The 19,692-nt window shown below is 42.2% G+C and overlaps 1 protein-coding gene across 3 annotated transcripts in view; it reads right to left on the bottom strand.

Moving 5' to 3' along the window:
* LOC131462677 (galectin-9-like) overlaps positions 1-19,692 on the bottom strand; it is a 39,350-nt gene that overhangs the window by 3,600 nt on the left and 16,058 nt on the right. Inside the window, exons 7-8 of one of the 3 annotated variants that reach the window (XM_058634100.1) lie at positions 15,309-15,465; positions 12,081-12,490 (exon numbers count right to left, since the gene is read on the bottom strand). In XM_058634100.1, coding sequence (XP_058490083.1) covers positions 12,344-12,490; positions 15,309-15,465 — 304 coding nt within the window. In that variant the 3' untranslated portion in view covers positions 12,081-12,343. Of the gene's footprint in view, positions 1-1,820; positions 1,978-12,080; positions 12,491-15,308; positions 15,466-19,692 lie in introns of those variants that run through there. The other 2 variants (XM_058634101.1, XM_058634099.1) reach the window with 2 other exon arrangements.

The raw sequence follows: 19,692 nt of genomic DNA, 5'->3' as shown, positions 1-19,692 counted from the left end.
CTTCAGTCGGACAGCTTCCCTGACCACCGGTGTCCACCACGATGTTCGAGGGTTACCGCCCCTTGAGGCACCTAAAGCCCTGGAGCCACAGCTCTCCACTACAGCTTTCACAATAGAGTCTTTGAACACTGCCCATTCAGGTTCAATGTCCCCAGCCGCCACAGGGATACAGGAAAAGCTCCGCCGGAGGTGAGAGTTGAAGGCCTCTCGGACAGGGGCATCCTCCAGACGTTCCCAGTTCATCCTCACTACACGTTTGGGTTTACCAGGTCTATCCAGAGTCCTCCCCCATCCTCTGACCCAACTCACCACCAGATGGTGATCAGTTGACAGCTCTGCCCCTCTCTTCACCCGAGTGTCCAGAACATGCGGCCTTAGATCAGATGAATCGATCACAAAATCGATCATCGACCTTCGGCCAAGGACACTCTGGTACCAAGTACACTTATGAGCGTCCTTATGCTCGAACATGGTGTTTGTTATGGATAGTCCATGACTTGCACAGAAATCCAATAACAATCACGCCTCTCCAGGTTTCCCCATCGCTGCCCACGTGCGCGTTGAAATCTCCCAGCAGAACTATGGAGTCCCCCGACGGAGCCCCTTGCAGGACTCCATCTAGGGCCTCCAAGAAGGCCGGGTACTCCGAGCTGCTGTTCGGTGCATAAGCACAAACAGCAGTCAGGGCTTTCCCCCCCGCAACCCTAAGGCGCAGGGAGGCGACCCTCTCGTCCACCGGGGTAAATTCCAACACAGCGGCGCTCAGCCGGGGGCTTGTGAGTATCCCCACACCCGCCCGGCGCCTTACACCCTGGGCAACTCCAGAGAAGAATAACTTCCAACCCCTATCCAGGAGTGTGGTTCCAGAGCCAAGGCTGTGCGTGGAGGTAAGCCCCACCAGATCTAATTGGTAGCGCTCCATCTCCCGCACAAGCTCCGGCTCTTTCCCCCACAGCGAGGTGACGTTCCATGTCCCCAGAACCAGCTTCTGCCGCCCAGGTCCAGTACGTCGAGATCCCCGACCTTCACTGCCACCCATGTGGCAGCGCACCCGACCCCAGTCGATCTCCCTGCAGGTGGTGGGTCCACAGGAGGACGATGAAGAGGCCACGGGACTTGTTCGGGCTGTGCCCGGCCGGGCCCCGTGGTAGACCCGGCCACCAGGCGTTCGCTCACGGGCCCTCCGTCTGGGCCTGGCTCCAGGCGGGGGCCCCGGGCTTCCTCCGGGCAGGGTCACTCTCTTCCATTTTAGAAATGTCCTCGCTAAATGTTGGAGATGACCCATTTTGTTAAGGATTTTTAAGACTTTTAAACTGATCTATAGTTTGGCATTGTTCGCTTTGATTGTTGTGTTGGACGTCGCACTCATGACTCTTCCATTGACGACACTCTCTGTCTCTCTGCCAATCAGTGGCTGGCAGTCTGTTTTAGTATCGTCTCAGCTCACTTGGAACCTCACCAGAGCAGGTACTAAAAAAGCACCAGGTACAGGTACTATCACTAAGGGAAAAACAAACTAGTAACTAGTAGTGTCGAGCCGTGCCATGCCGAGTTGTGCTGGAACTGTGAAGTTGTGACTGTTAACGTAAGACAATGCATTATGTCTATGAGGGTCCTCACTATGACTGGATCCTGGCTAGTAATGTGATTGTTCAGTATCTGTTGCTACATTCTCATCTGTTATTTTGAACTTGACGCTCCAGTTACCATTTTGATTGACCTTTGAGAAGAACATGGACCAGCTTTGTAGGACTTAAAACCCCTGTGTTAAACGCTGGGTCTTCATGTCACTGGCCGCTGGTGTGAGTGTGTCGTCTTACCGTGAATGGCTGCCCCTGGTGGAAGGGCATGCCTCCACCACGCTCCTCGCTGCCCCAGTGCACCCCCTGCTTAGTGTTCTGCACCACAGCGTGCTCATTGAAACGTGCATTGTAATGCAGAGCGATGCCAGAGTTGATGCTGAGATTCACATGGAACCTGAGGACACAGAGGTCAATACGTCCATAAAGCACGCATGGTTATAGATTTTATATATTGCTCTTCAATGGCCTGATGAATGTGAAGCTACTAGAAAAAAACATCTAATACATTGTACATATACAGTAATTGATAAATAATGTACTCATGTTATTATATTGCTCTGCTCTAACAATACATGCTATGGAATGTACTATTACCAGGTGGAACTAAACCCTAAAATAAAACCGAGCATTTTGGCTTTTTTCCATTACTATGAGGGTATAAGAATGTGCAATAAAGAGTAACTTTCGTATATCCTTTTTTTCTGCACAACTAGGCAATCTGTTGAAAATGTTCTTTCATTTGAACCAACTATATAAACACACCTGAGCAAAAAGTACTTCAAAAATCGGATTGAATTTGTGAAATTTAGAAATATGTCACAGTTCAAAGATCACTTGGCTCATTTTTATGAACAAAAGGAAAAGAAAAAGTCTATTTTGTGACTTTTATTGCTATTATTGCTACTTGCTACTATATTGTACTAAAAATGTGATATAAAATTAATCATAACTGTGAATGAAGAATTTTTTTAAAGCCTGAATATGTGATCTATAAACGCGAACCTCCAGTATTTTGGAATTGTTTCGATCAGGGTTCATTTCCTGTTTTGAAAAAAAAAAGTCCCTGTCACAGACAAACTGAACTAACGCGAAAGTTGAGGAAACCTGAGAAAAATAAACTGGATTCATTGCCAGGATATGAACCCAGAGAGTGTGAGTTCCACCTTCGGTTTGTTTTAGTTGCAATGAAAGTAAATCTCCAGATGAAATGATGATGAAAAGAATGAGAGGCTGCAGCTCACTGGACATTCTCAGTTCTCAACAAGCGGGAGAAAGTTTGAACAGCACAGGATCTCATCACATTATCAGGAAGCCCAGTGCACAAAGTCAAAATGCTGTGTCACTGTTTCTGCTGCGACTGAAGGAAATGTTGTCACCTCACATGAACTGAAACACTCACACTGACTGTTACTCTGGAAAATGTGGCTCCATTTTTCTGTCCTAGTTTAGTTTCTGGGAACACGATCTTTGCATTTCACTGTTTCTTCTCTGTTATTGACATGTGGGATTAAATGGTATTAGATTATGGCTTTTAAACTGATTTAGATTTAACGTCTATAACATAATATTTATTTTAATTCAAGTTGTATCATTACTGACACAGAGACCAGTTAGCTGTGGGTTTAATGAATTACTTGTAAATGGTCTGCATTTATAGTGGCAGAGTTCGGCCTGGCTCGGGATTTATCACGACTGACCAGTCGCCACAGCAGCCGCTGGAGAAACCCACACGTAAGATGAGGAGCGACACGTCCATACAGCAGCAGCACTGGTTCACTTCTACTAAGATTCAAATCAATCACAACCTTTTATTTTGAAATATTACATTTGATATAACTGAACATAGTGAAACTGTGAATCAGTCTGCTTTGAAGCACGTTCTGAAAACCACAGAATTTATTCACTGTATGTATCAAACTCTCCATTGATGCAAATAGAATAAGAACTGTTTGACAATCAATGTGTGTGTGGTATTTATCCTCCACAATTTTACAAAACTACTCGCCCTGTTCTAGTAACACAACGCTAAATGCGGATCGGTGAGTGGGACATAGACAACCAGAAGCAGAAATGGTGTAAACGGATTTAGAGCCTAAAGGTCTGCACACACTTCTTGCAGTTCTCATTTGGGAGTTTTTTTTTGTTTTTTTTAATTTTTAATTTTTGTTTTGTGAGAGCATTACAATACAGCAATTACTTTAATTTCAAATAACATACAATGGTATTTCCGCGACTCACAATTGAAATTTCTGTATGCAAAACAAGAAACAAAATACAAAGTCAAATAAAAGTATACTTAAGAACTCAAACAAATTGGGAAAGATAGCAAATAAAGAAATGTCCACCAGGGAGTTTTTTTTTTTGTTTGTTTGTTTTTTTAAATAAATAAAATAAAACAATACACACTAGTCGTTAGGCCAAATAAAACATTCAAGAATAAAGCATAAAAATAGCATTACAGGATTATCCATTCAATACTTCTGCCTGTTCAAAACTAACATATCTTACCCATTTGGTCCACAATTCGGTAAATATGTTCTTCTGTAGGCGAATGGAGAAGGTAATCTGTTCCATGAGGTAAATGTCACTTACTATACTTTTCCACTCCTGTATTGTGGGCGGATCAGGGAGAAGCCAACGCCGTGTCAGTGCTTTTTTTTACCAGCGGTTATCAAAATACGAAATAAATATTCATCAGCTTGCCTGACCTGTGAATCCGAATTTCCTAAAAATAATGTAGAAAACTGCATAGGTAGATTAGTATTAAACATGCTGCCTAATACTTTGTGAAGCTCTGTCCAGAAGGATTTAACCACTGGGCATTCCCAAAAGATATGCCAATGATTGGCTTCCCGGTGTCCGCATAGTCTCCAGCATGCAGCTTCGCCTCCAGCAAAATGTGCCTTTTGTTTTGGTGTAATGAAAAAGCGGATCAAACACTTCCAGCCAAACTCTAGCCATACATGCGAGCTGGTACATTTCCACTGGGATTGGCAAACGCCGAGCCAATCCTCCTCAGATATTGTTAGATTACCCTCTCTCTCCCATTTTTCCTTAACATATCCTGTACTGTGTGTTTTTTTAGACAGTAGACCCTTATAAATTCTAGAGATGACACCCTTATTCGATTTATTTGGTAAGCATCAATAAAAATTATCAATATCAGGTCGTTAAGATCAGTGTCCTTTCTGATATGTTCAAAGCGGTTACGTACCTGAAGGAATCTAAAAAAAATCTGTTCTTTCAAGGTTACAGTCTTCTTTCAACTTTTCAAAGTTTTTAAATTGTCCCTTTTCTGTGAGAGAGTAGTATGTCGTTATTCCTTTCAAAATCCATGATTTAAATCCCTTATCATCGTGTTAGGCCTAAATTCCGGATCATAGGCACACCATTGAATTATCTGTAATTTATTACTTAATTTATACTCGTCTTTTATCATATTCCAGATTTTTGATCCATGGGTTCTGTGCCTTGCCTATAAATCTTCCCAGATGTTTGTGCGGTAGTACTGCTTGTATTGGGGGGTCAATCAGAGTGGAGAGTTCGATATCTTTCCATCTGGCTCGAAAGGATGGGTTACACAAATTAATCAGGGGTTTAATCTGAGCTGCATAAAAATAGTCCTTAAAATTAGGTAGTGCCATCCCCCCTTGCTTCTTTGGAAGTTGTAAAGTTTTAAACCTAATCCTGGGTTTTTTACCCTGCCAAATAAATCTGGAAATAATCTTGTCCAGTTCAGAAAATAGTTTTGAGGAAATTTCTACAGGGAGTACCTGGAATAAGAAGAGATATCGTGGGAGGATATTCATTCTTACAGAATCAATTCTGTGACTGAGACTAAGAAAAGAAACTGAGTTCCATCTATGCATGTCTTCTTTAATTTTTGTTAAGAGGGGGCCATAATTTATCTCTGCCAGTGTTCGAATTCTTTTCGGCAGGTTTATTCCTAGATATTGTAATGAATTTTGATCCCATTTAATATGGAATTTGTCCCTAAATTGCTTTGTGGGTTGGTAGTTGATAGTCAAAATTTGTGTCTTTTGTATATTTAATTTATATCCTGAATAATTACCAAACGTTTCTAGAAAGACCATTAATTTGGGGAGTGAATTAGCAGGGTCACTTAAATAAACCAAGACGTCGTCAGCATATAGCGCCACCTTGTGGTTGTCTCCATTAATGCAGATGCCTTTAATACTCTGAGTCTGTCTTATCCACTGAGCTAGGGGCTCTATATAGAGTGCAAATAGCAGGGGCGAAATCGGGCATCCCTGTCTCGAACCACGTTCTAGTAAAATAGTATCTGAAAGGTAACCATTTATTTTGGCCAATGGTTTGTTGTATAATGTACGGATCCCTCTAATAAAAACGTTGTCCATGCCAAATCTTTCTAAAACTTTATAAAGGAAAGGCCAACTTACCGAGTCAAAGGCCTTATCGGCGTCTAGACTAACTAAACAAGCTTCAATATTATTATTTTGGATATGATGTATTAAGTGTAATGATCGCCTGATGTTGTCATGAGTCTGTCTTTGTGAGATAAATCCGGTCTGATCATTGTGTATTAGCTGAGGAAGAACCTTGTCCAGTCTTCTGGCGAGGATGGTTGTATAAAGCTTGTAGTCAACATTCAGCACCGAGATAGGCCTGTATGAACTACACTCCAATTTACTTTTTCCCTCCTTGAGAATGACGGAAATCACTGCTTCATTCCAAGATGGGGGCATTTTATTATCTTTTAATGTCGTATTACAAGCTTGGAGAAGGATTGGCACCAACTCAGTTTTAAATGCCTTATACCACTCCGAGGAGAAGCCATCTGGGCCAGGTGATTTGTTTGCTTTCAGGGTGGAGATGGCCCTTTTCAGCTCTATCTCAGTAATAGGGGCTGTTAATATTCTATTTTGTTCTTCTGATAAAGTAGGTAATTTGAGAGATTTTAAGAAGTTATCAATTTGCTGGTCACCTTCTAATTGGGGTTGTGTATACAGGCATTTGTAGTATTTTCTGAATGTCCTTTGTATTTCTTCTCGTTTATATCGTATAGTTCCACAATCTATGTCCCTTATTTTGTATATAGTGTCGTCTGCTCGTTGCTTTTGCAGTTTTCTCGCCAGGATTTTTTGTGATTTTGTTCCTGACTCATAATAAGTTTGTCTTGTGAATATCATCTTTTTTTCAACTTCCTGTGTGTATATTTTATTTATTTCATCTCTAGTTGCTTTTATTCTAGTCAGTGTTTCTAGTTTTTGTTCTTTTTTATGTTGTGTCCCAAGGTCTTTCAGTTCTTTATTAAGGTCTATCAGTCTTAATTGTTTTTGTTTCTTTTCATAGGAACAGAATGATATTATTCTCCCTCTAACAACAGCTTTTAAAGTATCCCACACCGTAACTGAGTCAACCTCTACGTTATCATTTTCTTCTAGAAACGTTTTTATTTCTTCTCTCATTTGGGTTTTGAATCTTGGATTATTTAGGATATTTGTGTTCAACCTCCACAAAGTTCTACCCGGATTATCGATAATGTCCACAGTGCAGGAGAGGGGGGCATGATCAGATAGATCAATACATCCAATATCGCAATCACGTATTCTATGACGATCTCTTTTTAGCACAAAAAAATAATCTATCCTTGAATAAACATCGTGTGGGTGTGAGTAAAAAGTATAGTCCCGGCCTGATGGATAGAAATCCCTCCATAAATCTAATATACCAAGTTCTGTCATCAATGCAATCATTTTCCTATGTAATCGCGTAATAACTGGGTTTTTGGATGAATCCTGTTTCGGATTGAGACGGATATTAAAGTCTCCACCACATATGACGACCCCTGTGCCCTCTATCATCAAATCAAATATGTTTCTATAAAAAGCAAAGTTACTTCCCGGGGGAGCATAAACATTACAAATTGTTATATTTACGTCATTTATTTTGCCTGAAACTACTATGTATCTCCCTTCCTTGTCAGATGTTTCCGAGATCTGTTCAAATGGTATTTGTTGTGAAATCAAAGTTGCTACGCCTCTCCTGTGACCTGATTTATAAGATGAGAAGTATACCCTTGAAAAACCCATTCTTTTAAGTTTTTCATGTTCCAGTGGGGTGAGGTGTGTCTCTTGTAAGAGCACAATCTGCGCATTCTCCCTTCTCATTTTCGCCAGTATCTGCCTCCTCTTAGCTGGATTTAAAATCCCATTCACATTAAAAGAAATCATTTTAAGGGTTTGCCTATTCATCGTCTACTACTGTGGGCTACATTGATTATCACCCAGCCAAAAATCTCTCCTGGCATCACTGCAAGTACATTATACCAAACCTATCTTTCCCAAGAAACACGAACAGGAACAATATAACAGTCTGAAACAGAACATCACCGGTGCAATTTGGAACAGTTGCTTCCGATGTTGAGGCTCGTTTCAAAGGAGCCTTGTGGGACCTTGTAAAGTCAAAGCCCTCATAAGGGAACATCCCACGACGTAGTGGTGGGGCCCTGAAATGTGGCTGCATTTCAGCCAAAGTCCAAGTAAGAAAAAAATAAAATAAAATAAAATAAATTGAGTATGGCTCACCAAACACGTCCCGTTCATCTGATTAAACAAAGAAAATAGAAGTGTGGACTATGATTAGACGCGAGCCCAGGCCAGATAGAGCAAAACTGTATGGTAGAGTTCTGCATGCAAAGCTAAACCAAAGCAAAGTGTATGATACACATTTCACTATAAAATCAGAGAGCACTTATCTGTAAAGTGTGAGGAAACAATCCATCAGTGACCGACAGTGTCCTAGCGGGGTTGTCTTCTAAACTCCTTAAGTCTGTCTTTAAAACGAGAGTGTTGGTGTTTCGGATGTGCGCTGCCGCTCGCAGCAATAGACTCCTGGTTTCCGACCTGGTCTCCCCTACTCCCTGCCATCTGCCAGGTAGACAGGAGGAGAACCTCCTCTTGGTCCGGTGTGGCGGGGGTCTTCGCGCCGACATATCCCTCGTAGCCTCCGCCGCATTCTGGAACAACCGGGTGCCGTCATCATAAAAAATCCGCATCTTTGCAGGGTAGGGCGTCTGAAAATTTGTTTTTCCTTCAACACCTTTTTGGCCTCGATGTATTCACTGCGTTTCTTTAACACTTCAGGAGGAAAGTCATGGTCAACATAGAAACGAACGTTGTCGTAAAGCACCTTCTTTTTCTGCCACGCTCTCTTTATCACTTCTTCTTTAACCTGCCAGCTGCCAAACCTGACCACTATGGAGCGAGGTTTTGCCTGCGGGCCGGTGGGCTTCGGTGCCAAAGCCCGATGTGCCCGTTCAATCTTGAGGTCTCCGTCAAGTGGGAAGTCGAGTGAAGTTTTCAACATGTTATTCAGGAAACCAGCCATGTCAGTGCCCTCTGTGCCTTCGGGTACTCCATAAATACGCAGGTTGACACGCCGCGCTCGAGCCTCCTGATCAATCAATCTCGCCTCCAAGCTAGCCTGACGCTGTGTCAGCCGCTTGATTAACGTTGTCGTTGCTAGAAGCACGGTCTCCGTTTCATCTATTCTCCCTTCTACTTCGTCCAGTCTGTCATTCGCTCTCTTCAACTCCTGCTTAATGTCAGAGAGTTGCTCCCTGTTATCTCTTCTGAACTCACGAATTTCGTTGAAGATACTTTTAAAGGTGACATAGACCGGAAGCTCCAATTAACGCTGTGTTTGTGTGTGTATCTGCGTCATTACCTCGTTTATGAAACCCTAAAGTTTCAGAACAAACAGTTCAGCCGCTGCTGAGAAAATAGTGTTGTATTGTTTTCCTGGGCTCTGCGAAGCGGATCGACACTTCCGGTGTGGGCCTCCCGGTGCGGGCACTAGTCCGGGCACATCCGGTTGCGTACATTCAACCGCAGAAGAAGAAGAAGAACTAGTCTCGTTGTAGCTGCTGAGATGCAGAGCATCCACCGTGCCAGAGGGGGAGCTGTGTATCTGAGAGCTGGCCTATCTATTACGTCACTTCCAGGTACCTGGCCAATCACAGGACAGTAGGAAAGCTCTCGTTGGCTGGCCAATCACAGCAACTGTTTGGTCCGAAACAGCGTGGCTGACAAGAGCGTCAGTGAGGAGATATTTTGATCGGCTCGTTTGCAGCAATTAGGAGGTTTTTAATCATGAAAACAAGTTAATATATGTAAGTAGACCTCCATAACTAACAGATACAAGCATTCTATGTCACCTTTAAGGCTAGCATCAGGGATATCGTCTTCCTGTGGGTGTAAATCCGGAGAGCTGCTTCGGCTGAGTCTCGAGTCTGGGTCGTCTTCTGTTGAACCCATGCTTAATCCACTTCTAGTAGTAACCCCTTTCCTCATTCTTTTAAGAAATACCCACCATGGTTAACAAAATCAAGTTTTTTTGGGGTTAATTGGTAAAACCTTCGGGGAGCTAAAAGTTTAGGCTGCCATCCTCTCGAAACCGGAACCGGACCATTTGGGAGTTTTTGCAGCTTGTTCTTGAGACTGAGAAGAATTTTCTATTGTGTGATTGGCCAGAAATTTTGAATGGGCGTGGTTAACTTCCCAAGTATGAAACGCCCGGGCCAGAACTAACTTTGTTGTTGTTCTTGCCTCCTCGAGAAGAAGAACACATTTCTTTGTTGTTGCAGGAAGTAGAACTTTAATCTCTTCTTTTGGTTCCATTATAGAGTGCGGACAGTAGCCTTATATGGTTTGACTGGAATCTAAATTATGAGTTAAAACGTACAATCCTTTGCACCAGCCCTCCTAAATCAAATCCTAATTCATTTTCTTGGAAAGTCTGGTGCACAAGCGAACTCTGATCCACACCAAAGAAGCGAACTCTGGTCCGCCTAAAACGTATGTCTCGGTTCGCTTCAAGTCAACCAAATGCAGGAAGCGGACTACAACGGACTACCCTGCAGGGCATTGTGGGTAAACACAACCAAAACATACGCGATAGCCGGGAGAAATGGCTGAGTCCACTGTTGCAGCGTATAAAACGATAGGATCTGATGCAGCTCCATGTTTTGCTCTTATGTGGAGGAAACAACAGATGAGCGAGTTTTCATTGTTGTCTTCTCATTCAGTCATTTACATGCAGCGCCGCCTCAGGCGAGGAGGGGAATACGTTATTCAAAATGTTCGGTTGGTTTCACTAAGATGCAGCGTGAAAGCAAACCCGGACTGGCCGAATGTTGCAACCCCCAATCGTGTCTAGCGTACTATTAGGTGTGAAGACGACCTTAATAGAAGTTAGAAGTGATTTCCTGATCTGACACAGCATTTCTTTTTTTTATGAACCCACTAAACAAAATACTTTTATGATCCAACAGCATGTGAACTACTTGTGAAGTGAACTTTGATTTCCTTTGTATGTGCAGTTAACCACACAGTGTTCTGGTTCTCCAACAAGACGAGAATCGTTCTCATAAATCCTTGTTAATAAATACAGCCACAGTAGCTGTAGTTAGATGGTTGTTCTGTGGGTGAAATGAAACGTTCTTCTTCTCTTCTTTGCAGGACTATGTGGATGTGGAGAGTCCACAGCTGCTGGTGACAGATGAGGCTGAATATCATGAAGCTAAATATCTGCGAGCAGCCAGCATCACTGTGGATGATTTAAATACCATCTAAATAGATCAGACATGATAAAACACTGTCTATCCTCATCACAGTAATCGACCAAGCTTCATAACCTGTGTGATTAATCACCAAATCCATCAATCAATGGAGACACAGGTCATTTTTTCCCACAACAGAGGGGAAAGTTTATCTTAAATATTGATAATATTTACAGTAGGCAGGATTTTTTTTATAGATAAAAGATTTAAAGTAAAAGTAATTTGAGCACAGTCGGCTACAGACTTTTCACAGGAGGCAGATTTATTCCCATTAAGATCATTTGCTCTCTCACCATCCTCCTCTTCCTCACATATACTTCATATAATGGTATTATTATTTTTATTTAATTTATTATTATTATTGTTTATTATTTCAGCTCCACTCTGATCACATACCCTTGTATATACAGTAGAACAGTATTTATGATTTTTAGCACAACCAGAGGAAGCTCACGTACCACTGGTGGTGCACATACCATAGTTTGAGAACCAAAGTTCAAAGTTCTAGATGTTAAGTAACACTAAGAGTTTTTATGGACAAATAGTTCAACTTATCATGTTTAATTGACTTTTAGTGATATTCTACAACTGTAAAATCTTATTTCATTTGAACATTTTATTTTTCAATTTTTTGTACATAAATCTCTCTTGAAATAGTGACCAACATCGTTTTATTACAGCTTTTTTTTTATTAAAAGTAATTCTAGAATTGATTGCTGTTTTCTTATCTAGTATTTGAACACAAGCACATTCAAATCACATTTCACTCCATAATCAGTTATTAAAGAGTCCAAACCTGTTGTGAATGATGTTTTTTTAAGAAACTTAACACATTTATAGAGACATTTTTTTATTTAAAGGTTTCACAAAGCATTAATGATTACACAGCACACTCTTATATTATTAAAATCTCAGTCTCAAGTCCACTTCCTTAGCTGCATAATAAAGTAATAAAACAACATAAAGCACAGCACAAACATTAGACAACAAACTTGACGAATGTTCCCTTTTTTGTAGAAAAACAAAGTATGGCATATGATGATATAGAAGTTATTGATATATGTTATATTTGTATGAAAGCACTGGACATAAAATATGCAGCATCCAGTCAAATCAATCAGCATGGATTCATTGATAGATGTGATAAGTACACCGTCTACACCGTCACAGAGGTCAGCGTGACGTCACCGTCGATCTCCAGGGTGTGAATGTTTCTGACCGGAGTGATGCGGTGGTCGTAGGTGTGAGCCTGAATCCCATTGACCAGAATCCTGAAGCAGCTACTCTCACAGCAAATGCTCAACTGAAAAGAAACAAAAAACAAAATGTGTGTTAGAAGGGGCACACTGTAAAAACAATAAGGATGTTGAAAAATAAACTCTTATAAAAGTAGAATACCATCGAAATTAGCAGTTAGAGTGTGTGCCATAAATATGACCATTAGTTTACAGCTAAAGGGAAACATTTAGTATATAAAATATGGAAATACAGCTGAAGGGGTTGTGGTTCAGGTTGTGATTGCAGGCTTTCAGCAGTGCTTGTAGAACCTGATAATGTAATAAATCCCCGATAATGTAATAAAAATTTGCACTTGAGTCCTTTGAAAATGTAATAAAACCTGATAATATAATAACTTCCCGATAATGTAATAAAGTGCATTTCCCAATAATGTAATACACTTTTTACCAATAATGTAATAAAGTATTACATTAACGGGAGGTTATTACATTATCAGGTTAGCCTTCATTTCGCAGGTCCTGATAATGTAATAATTCCCCAATATTGTAATAATTTAACAGCAGACCACCCGTTACTTGGGTTCAAGTGGCGATACTGTGTAAGCAACGCAAGCTCTAGCGCCACCAACAGGACAAAGTTGGACATGCATGTATGTACATTAACTTTTGACTTGTTCATCCGTTTTTCACAAACGATGTATCACTGGAACCCTTGGGCCAAGCCGAGTTCAACACATTAATGTTTTTTTCGGCCGTATTGGATTTTCTGCCATCTTTGATTTGATCCATAATCTTTAAAGGCTTCTCTTGTCACACATTTTGTGTAATCTTCTCAAAACGTCGTTCAGATGATCTTCAGACCATGCCACACGAATGCATTCAACATCTTGAAATTCAAAGGCACTTGGCTGTGGCAGCCAATCAAACATGACGTTGAGGTCACCAAACAGGTAGTAAGCCAATTTCTCTGCAACCCTTTAACATATTTTAACCAAACTTGGTACATAGATTCATGACATCATCCTGGGGATACCACAACAAATGGTGACCTTTGACCCCTGGGGGCACTGTGTTTAAACTGTTTACTTAATTTCAAAACACAACAGTACACACACAACACACAAGTAACTTATATCCAGAAAAGTAACCTCATTTTAAAGCCATCATTTTAGAACTTAGAACTCTATGGTTGATGTCTTCATCATGACTATTTTTAACATGGATTTGAACTTTCTTTCGGCCTTTCATCCAGGCCTCCACCACTCCTTGTGGTCTCCTTGAAAAAGAAGTAATAAAATATGAATGTTTTGAAAAAGTTTGAGATATCAACATATTTACTAAATTCTGTATATTGATATGAACTCACTTGTCTCTTCTACTTCCAGTATATATCTCTGACTTGGTAACTCCCATAACTCAGATACTTGAGCACAAGCCATGCTCTCATCCAATGACAATGCTTGGCAAATCTATGTACCAAGTTTGGTTAAAATATGTTAAAGGGTTGCAGAGAAATTGGCTTACTTCCTGTTTGGTGACCTCAACGTCATGTTTGATTGGCTGCCACAGCCAAGTGCCTTTGAATTTCAAGATGTTGAATGCATTCGGCATGGTCTGAAGATCATCTGAACGATGTTTTGAGAAGATTACACAAAATGTGTGACAAAAGAAGCCTTTGAAAGGTTATGGATCAAATCAAAGATGGCAGAAAATCCAATATGGCCGAAAAAAACATTAAGGATGCGTTGAACTCGGCTTGGCCCAAGGGTTCCAGTGATACATCGTTTGTGAAAAACAGATCAACAAGTCAAAAGTTAATGTACATACATGCATGTCCAACTTTGTCCTGTTGGTGGCGCTAGAGCTTGCGTTGCTTACACAGTATCAGCACTTGAACCCAAGTAACGGGTGGTCTGCTGTTAAATTATTACAATATTGGGGAATTATTACATTATCAGGACCTGCGAAATGAAGGCTAACCTGATAATGTAATAACCTCCCGTTAATGTAATACTTTATTACATTATTGGGAAAAAGTGTATTACATTATTGGGAAATGCACTTTATTACATTATCGGGGTAATTACATTATCAGGTTCTACAGTGCTGTCACTAAATACACCAGAATCCTCTGTTAAACGTTGAGATTAATGCATGTTCTCAGTCTTTTTATCTGATCTACAGTTTGGCATTGTTCAGTTTGATTCTTGTGTCATACGTCGCGCTCATGACTCATGGTCAGAGAGTGTCGTCTCTTTTAGTATCGGCTCAGCTCACTCACTCAGAACCTCACCAGAGCAGGTACAGGTAAAAAGCACCAGGTACCAGGTACTATCACTAATGGAAAAATCAACCTATTTTATTAAGATTAAATGTCTTCAGTAACAGTAAGAATATTAATATACACATTTTAAACAGGAAGTTGTGTATGATTTAAAAATATGAAATGTATGGAAAACCCAAATTGGCCGAGTAGAAACTGAAATAAGTGAAGACAATATTCATTTTTTTTGTTTTTAAAAACAAAACAAAGTAAAACAAAAGAAATTAATTAAAATGAGTGTGAAGGTGAGCTGTCAACACGCACAGAAACACTATGAACCATTATGAGAGAGGTTTGTGCAGCTGATCATTTCTAATAATTCTTGATCAGTGTGTGTATAAAACACATCAGTGTCTTTAGTTTTTATTTCATGTTTTAAACTGCACGACAGAAGAAAAGTCAAAGCCTCCACTCTGCTGGTACTCAGTCAATATTGTTCAATTAAAGTCAGTATCACACTTATTACATATTTATTTTTGTGATAAACTCTCCAATCCTTTCTTAGTGGGTCTACCTGGGTCTTCATGTCACTGGCCGCTGGTGTGAGTGTGTCGTCTTACCGTGAAAGGCTGTCCCAGGTGGAAGGGCATGCCTCCACCACGCTCCTCACCGCTCCAGTGCACCCCCTGCTTAGTGTTCCGCACCACAGCGTGCTCATTGAAACGTGGATTGTAATGCAGAGCGATGCCACCATTGACGTTGAGATTCACATGGAACCTGAGGACACAGAGAAAAGAACATCGAGGTCAATACGTCCATAAAGCACGCATAGATTTTAAATATTGCTCTTCAATGGCCTGATGAAGGTGAAGCTACTAGAAAATACATCGTACTTAAATAAATCTAATACATTGTACATGTACAGTATATGATAAATAATGTACTCATGTTATTATATTGCTCTGTTCTAACAATACATGCTATGGAAGGAACTTTACACAAAATTATAACACCATCACATTCCAGCAAAGACAACAATGTGAATATATAATGTATAACTGTCATATCTAGAAAGTTGTGTTAAGTTATGTTTAGTTTTGCCTTCTATTTTTTGTCTTGTGACTTCCTGTTTTATTTTGACATCTCTCTTTCCTCTTGTTTTAGCTAACTTGCCCTTCCCCTGTAGTTTTCCCCCCAGTCTGATTATCTTCCCCGCCCTGATTGTTTCCACCTGTTCCCCATTACTTTGAGTTCACATATAGCCTGTGCTTCCCTTTGCCCTGTGCCAGTTCGTCTTGTCTGTCATGCCAGAGAACCCACACCAATCCATGCCACGTCAATTGTTTGTAAGGTTTTTGCTTTTCTTAGTTGCTACTTTGTTTTGTCCCTTTTTGAGCCATCGGAGTTTTTTCCTCGTGAAGAGTGATTTTGATTTGGCACCTTGCCCAGACCTTTTGTCTCCTCCCAGTGAGTGATTATAATTTGTTACTTTTGCCTTTTGCTTATCTAGTGATTCCTCGATAGAGTGATTTTCTGTTGATACTTTTCCTCCTTTTGAGAGTGATTTTTATTTGTTACTTTGTCCAATAAATTGGAATATTTTTGGAAGTTGTCTCTGAGTCGTGCTATTGGGTTCAAGTCCTTGTTCGGTTGTGACATTACGAACTGGCCAGCATGAACCCAGCCGACTCAGAACAACTGACAGCGGCTGTTCGCTCCCAGAACACCCGCCTGACTCAGCAGGAGGAGCACATGTCCTCTCTGCACAGTGGTGTGAAGGGAGTGGCTAAAAGTCAGGAGGAGTTCAAAGCCTCTATAACAACCCAAGTTAACCTCCTGGCAAACCAAGTACATCAAGTCCTTGCTCATCTCATGTCTTCCTCAGACACCATGACCACGCCAACTCCGGCGGATGCTAGAGCGTCATCGATCTCAGCTCCCCATGCCACGGCTCTTCGCCTTTCCCCCCCAGAAAAGTTTTCCGGTGAGTCAGGAGGATGTCGGCCGTTTATTGTGGACTGTGATATGCATTATGAACACTCGCCCTCAGCCTTTCCTACGGAACGATCCAAGGTGGCATTCATGATCTCCCACCTCACCGGGAGGGCGAGGGCATGGGCTACGGCTGAATGGTCTCGGAATTCACTGATCTGCGGATCCCTCAAGGAGTTCAAACAGGCTCTGAGGAAGGCTTTCGATCCCCTCTCATCCGACCGAGAGAAAGCACGTGAGTTGAGCAACATCAAACAAAATAGAGACTCTGTTTGGGACTATGCTATCCGCTTTCGCACCCTAGCCACGGATAGCGGATGGAATGCCACGGCCCTGTATGATGTTTTTCTCAAGGGACTTTCAGATCAAATTCAAGACTTGTTAGTGCCCCTAGATTTGCCTTCTGATCTAGACTCAGTAATAACTCTGGCCATAAGAACAGACAACCACTTACAGGAGCGACAACGAAGCCGAATGGCCTCTACAGCTGGTCGTCATCAGGGTCGCGCTGCTGTCACTACACCCAGTTGGCGGTTACCCGGAGGCAGTGGCCCTCCGAGGAGGTGGAGGAGCCCATGCAGTTGGGGCGAACCAAACTGTCCACAGCGGAGCGCCGTCGTCGCCTGCAGGAAGGCAGGTGCTTCTATTGCGGACAGCAAGGGCATCTGCTAGCAGCGTGTCCGGCAAAAGGCACAGGCTCATCAGTCGACAGGGGGGTACTGGGGAGACGTTTCTCCTCCACGGAATTCCCTCCTTGAGCTTTAACCCAGACTAAGGTGAGGCATCACAACACCACACTTAGTTTGGAGACTCTCATTGACTCGGGGGCTGATGAAAGTCTCATGGACTGGGATTTTGCCATGAGACTCAAGCTAAAGACAGAACAATTATCTCAGCCTATAGAGGCCAGCGCTCTCGATGGTGATTTTTTCGAGTGACACACAAGACTGAACTGCTCACAGTTATCATTGATAACCACTATGAACTTATGCAATTTCATTTATATAAATCTGCCCAGTATCCTCTCATTTTGGGTTTTCCCTGGCTGAAGAAACATAACCCGCACATTGACTGGAGTACTGGGAGGGTCTTGAACTGGGCAGAAGAATGTAAAACCAAGTGTTTAATGTCCTGTCATAATGTGAAAACTAGTGATAACATTGCCTCTGTTCATGTCACAGACTCTGAAACTCCTGACCTGACTTCAGTCCCAAGATGTTACCACGAGTTGAGTGAGGTATTTAGTAAAAAGAAGGCAACTTCCCTTCCTCCCCACAGGCCTTATGATTGCCCAATTGATTTGATCCCAGGGTCCCCTATTCCTAAGGGTAGACTGTATTCCATCTCTGGCCCCGAAAAGAAGGCTATGACTGAGTATATTGAGTCCTCATTAAAGGCTGGTCTTATCCGCCCCTCTTCATCTCCAGCGGGGGCAGGGTTCTTTTTTGTGGAAAAGAAAGATGGGACACTTCGACCATGTATAGACTATGCACCACTTAATGACATAACTGTTAAGAATCGGTACCCTCTGCCACTAATGTCATCAGCTTTTGATCAGCTTCAGCAGGCTAAGGTTTTCACTAAATTAGACCTCAGAAACGCCTATCATCTGGTTAGGATCAGAGAGGGGGATGAATGGAAAACAGGCTTTAACACTCCTAGTGGTCATTACGAGTACCTAGTCATGCCGTTTGGGTTAACCAATGCTCCTGCTGTCTTCCAAGCAATGATCAATGATGTACTGAGAGACTTCCTGAACCACTTTGTGTTTGTGTATTTAGATGACATATTGATCTTCTCCCCAGATTTAGACTCTCATGTGCATCATGTACGGCAGGTTCTCCAGCGATTGCTGGAGAACCAATTATATGTCAAGACAGAAAAGAGTGAATTCCATGCCGACACTGTATCTTTCCTTGGCTTCATCATAGCCCCTGGAAAGGTGCAAATGGATCCGGCTAAAGTTAGCGCTGTGGCTCAGTGGCCAACACCTGATAACCGCAAGAAGGTTCAGCAATTTTTAGGAATTGCTAACTTTTATAGGAGGTTTATCCAAAACTTCAGTGCCACAGCTGCACCTCTACATGCACTCACTTCTCCTCAGTCTCCCTTTTTGTGGTCCCCTCAAGCTGAGGAGGCCTTCAGACAGCTCAAAGTGCGGTTCACCACTGCCCCCATTCTCACTGTTCCTGATCCCAGCCGGCAGTTCGTGGTGGAGGTGGATGCCTCCAATAATGGAGTGGGAGCAGTACTCTCCCAGCACTCTGAGAAGGACAACAAGCTTCATCCCTGCGCCTTCCTGTCTCATAAACTCTCGCCGGCAGAGAGAAACTACGATGTTGGGAACCGTGAGTTATTAGCAGTGAAAAAAGCTTTGGAAGAGTGGAGACATTGGTTAGAGGGTGCACAGCACCCATTTATTGTATGGACAGATCATAAGAATCTGGAATATATCCGCAAAGCAAAAAGACTGAACTCTCGCCAAGCCAGATGGACTTTTTTTTTTAACAGATTTAACTTTGTTTTGTCTTATAGGCCGGGGTCCCAGAACACCAAGCCCGATGCCTTGTCCCGTCTGTTTGACCCCGAGCCTACTGCCAAGGAACCGGAGCCCATCCTACCACTGAACCGTGTGGTAGGAGCGGTGAGTTGGCAGATAGAATCTAAGGTGAAGCAGGCTAATGGTGAGAATCCGACACCTAGTGGTTGTCCGGAGAATCGCTTGTTTGTCCCTGTTGATATGCGTCCACAGGTGATCCATTGGGCTCACACCAGACTGCTCACCTGCCATCCAGGAGTTAAGAGGACCATGTACGTCATTTCCCAGAGGTTTTGGTGGCCCTCCATGGAGAGGGAGGTTCGGGAGTATGTGGAGGCGTGTTCCATCTGTGCCTGCAACAAGACCTCCTCCAGAGCGCAGATGGGGTTGCTGCAGCCACTCCCTGTTCCCACTCGTCCGTGGGCTGAGATCTCACTGGACTTCGTCACGGGGCTCCCGGTCTCTGAAGGAAA

This window comes from Solea solea, chromosome 7 (genome assembly GCF_958295425.1).
Source record: "Solea solea chromosome 7, fSolSol10.1, whole genome shotgun sequence".
NCBI lineage: Eukaryota > Metazoa > Chordata > Actinopteri > Pleuronectiformes > Soleidae > Solea > Solea solea.
Note: the sequence above shows the minus strand (reverse complement) of the source record. Positions and strands in the feature narration are given on the sequence as shown.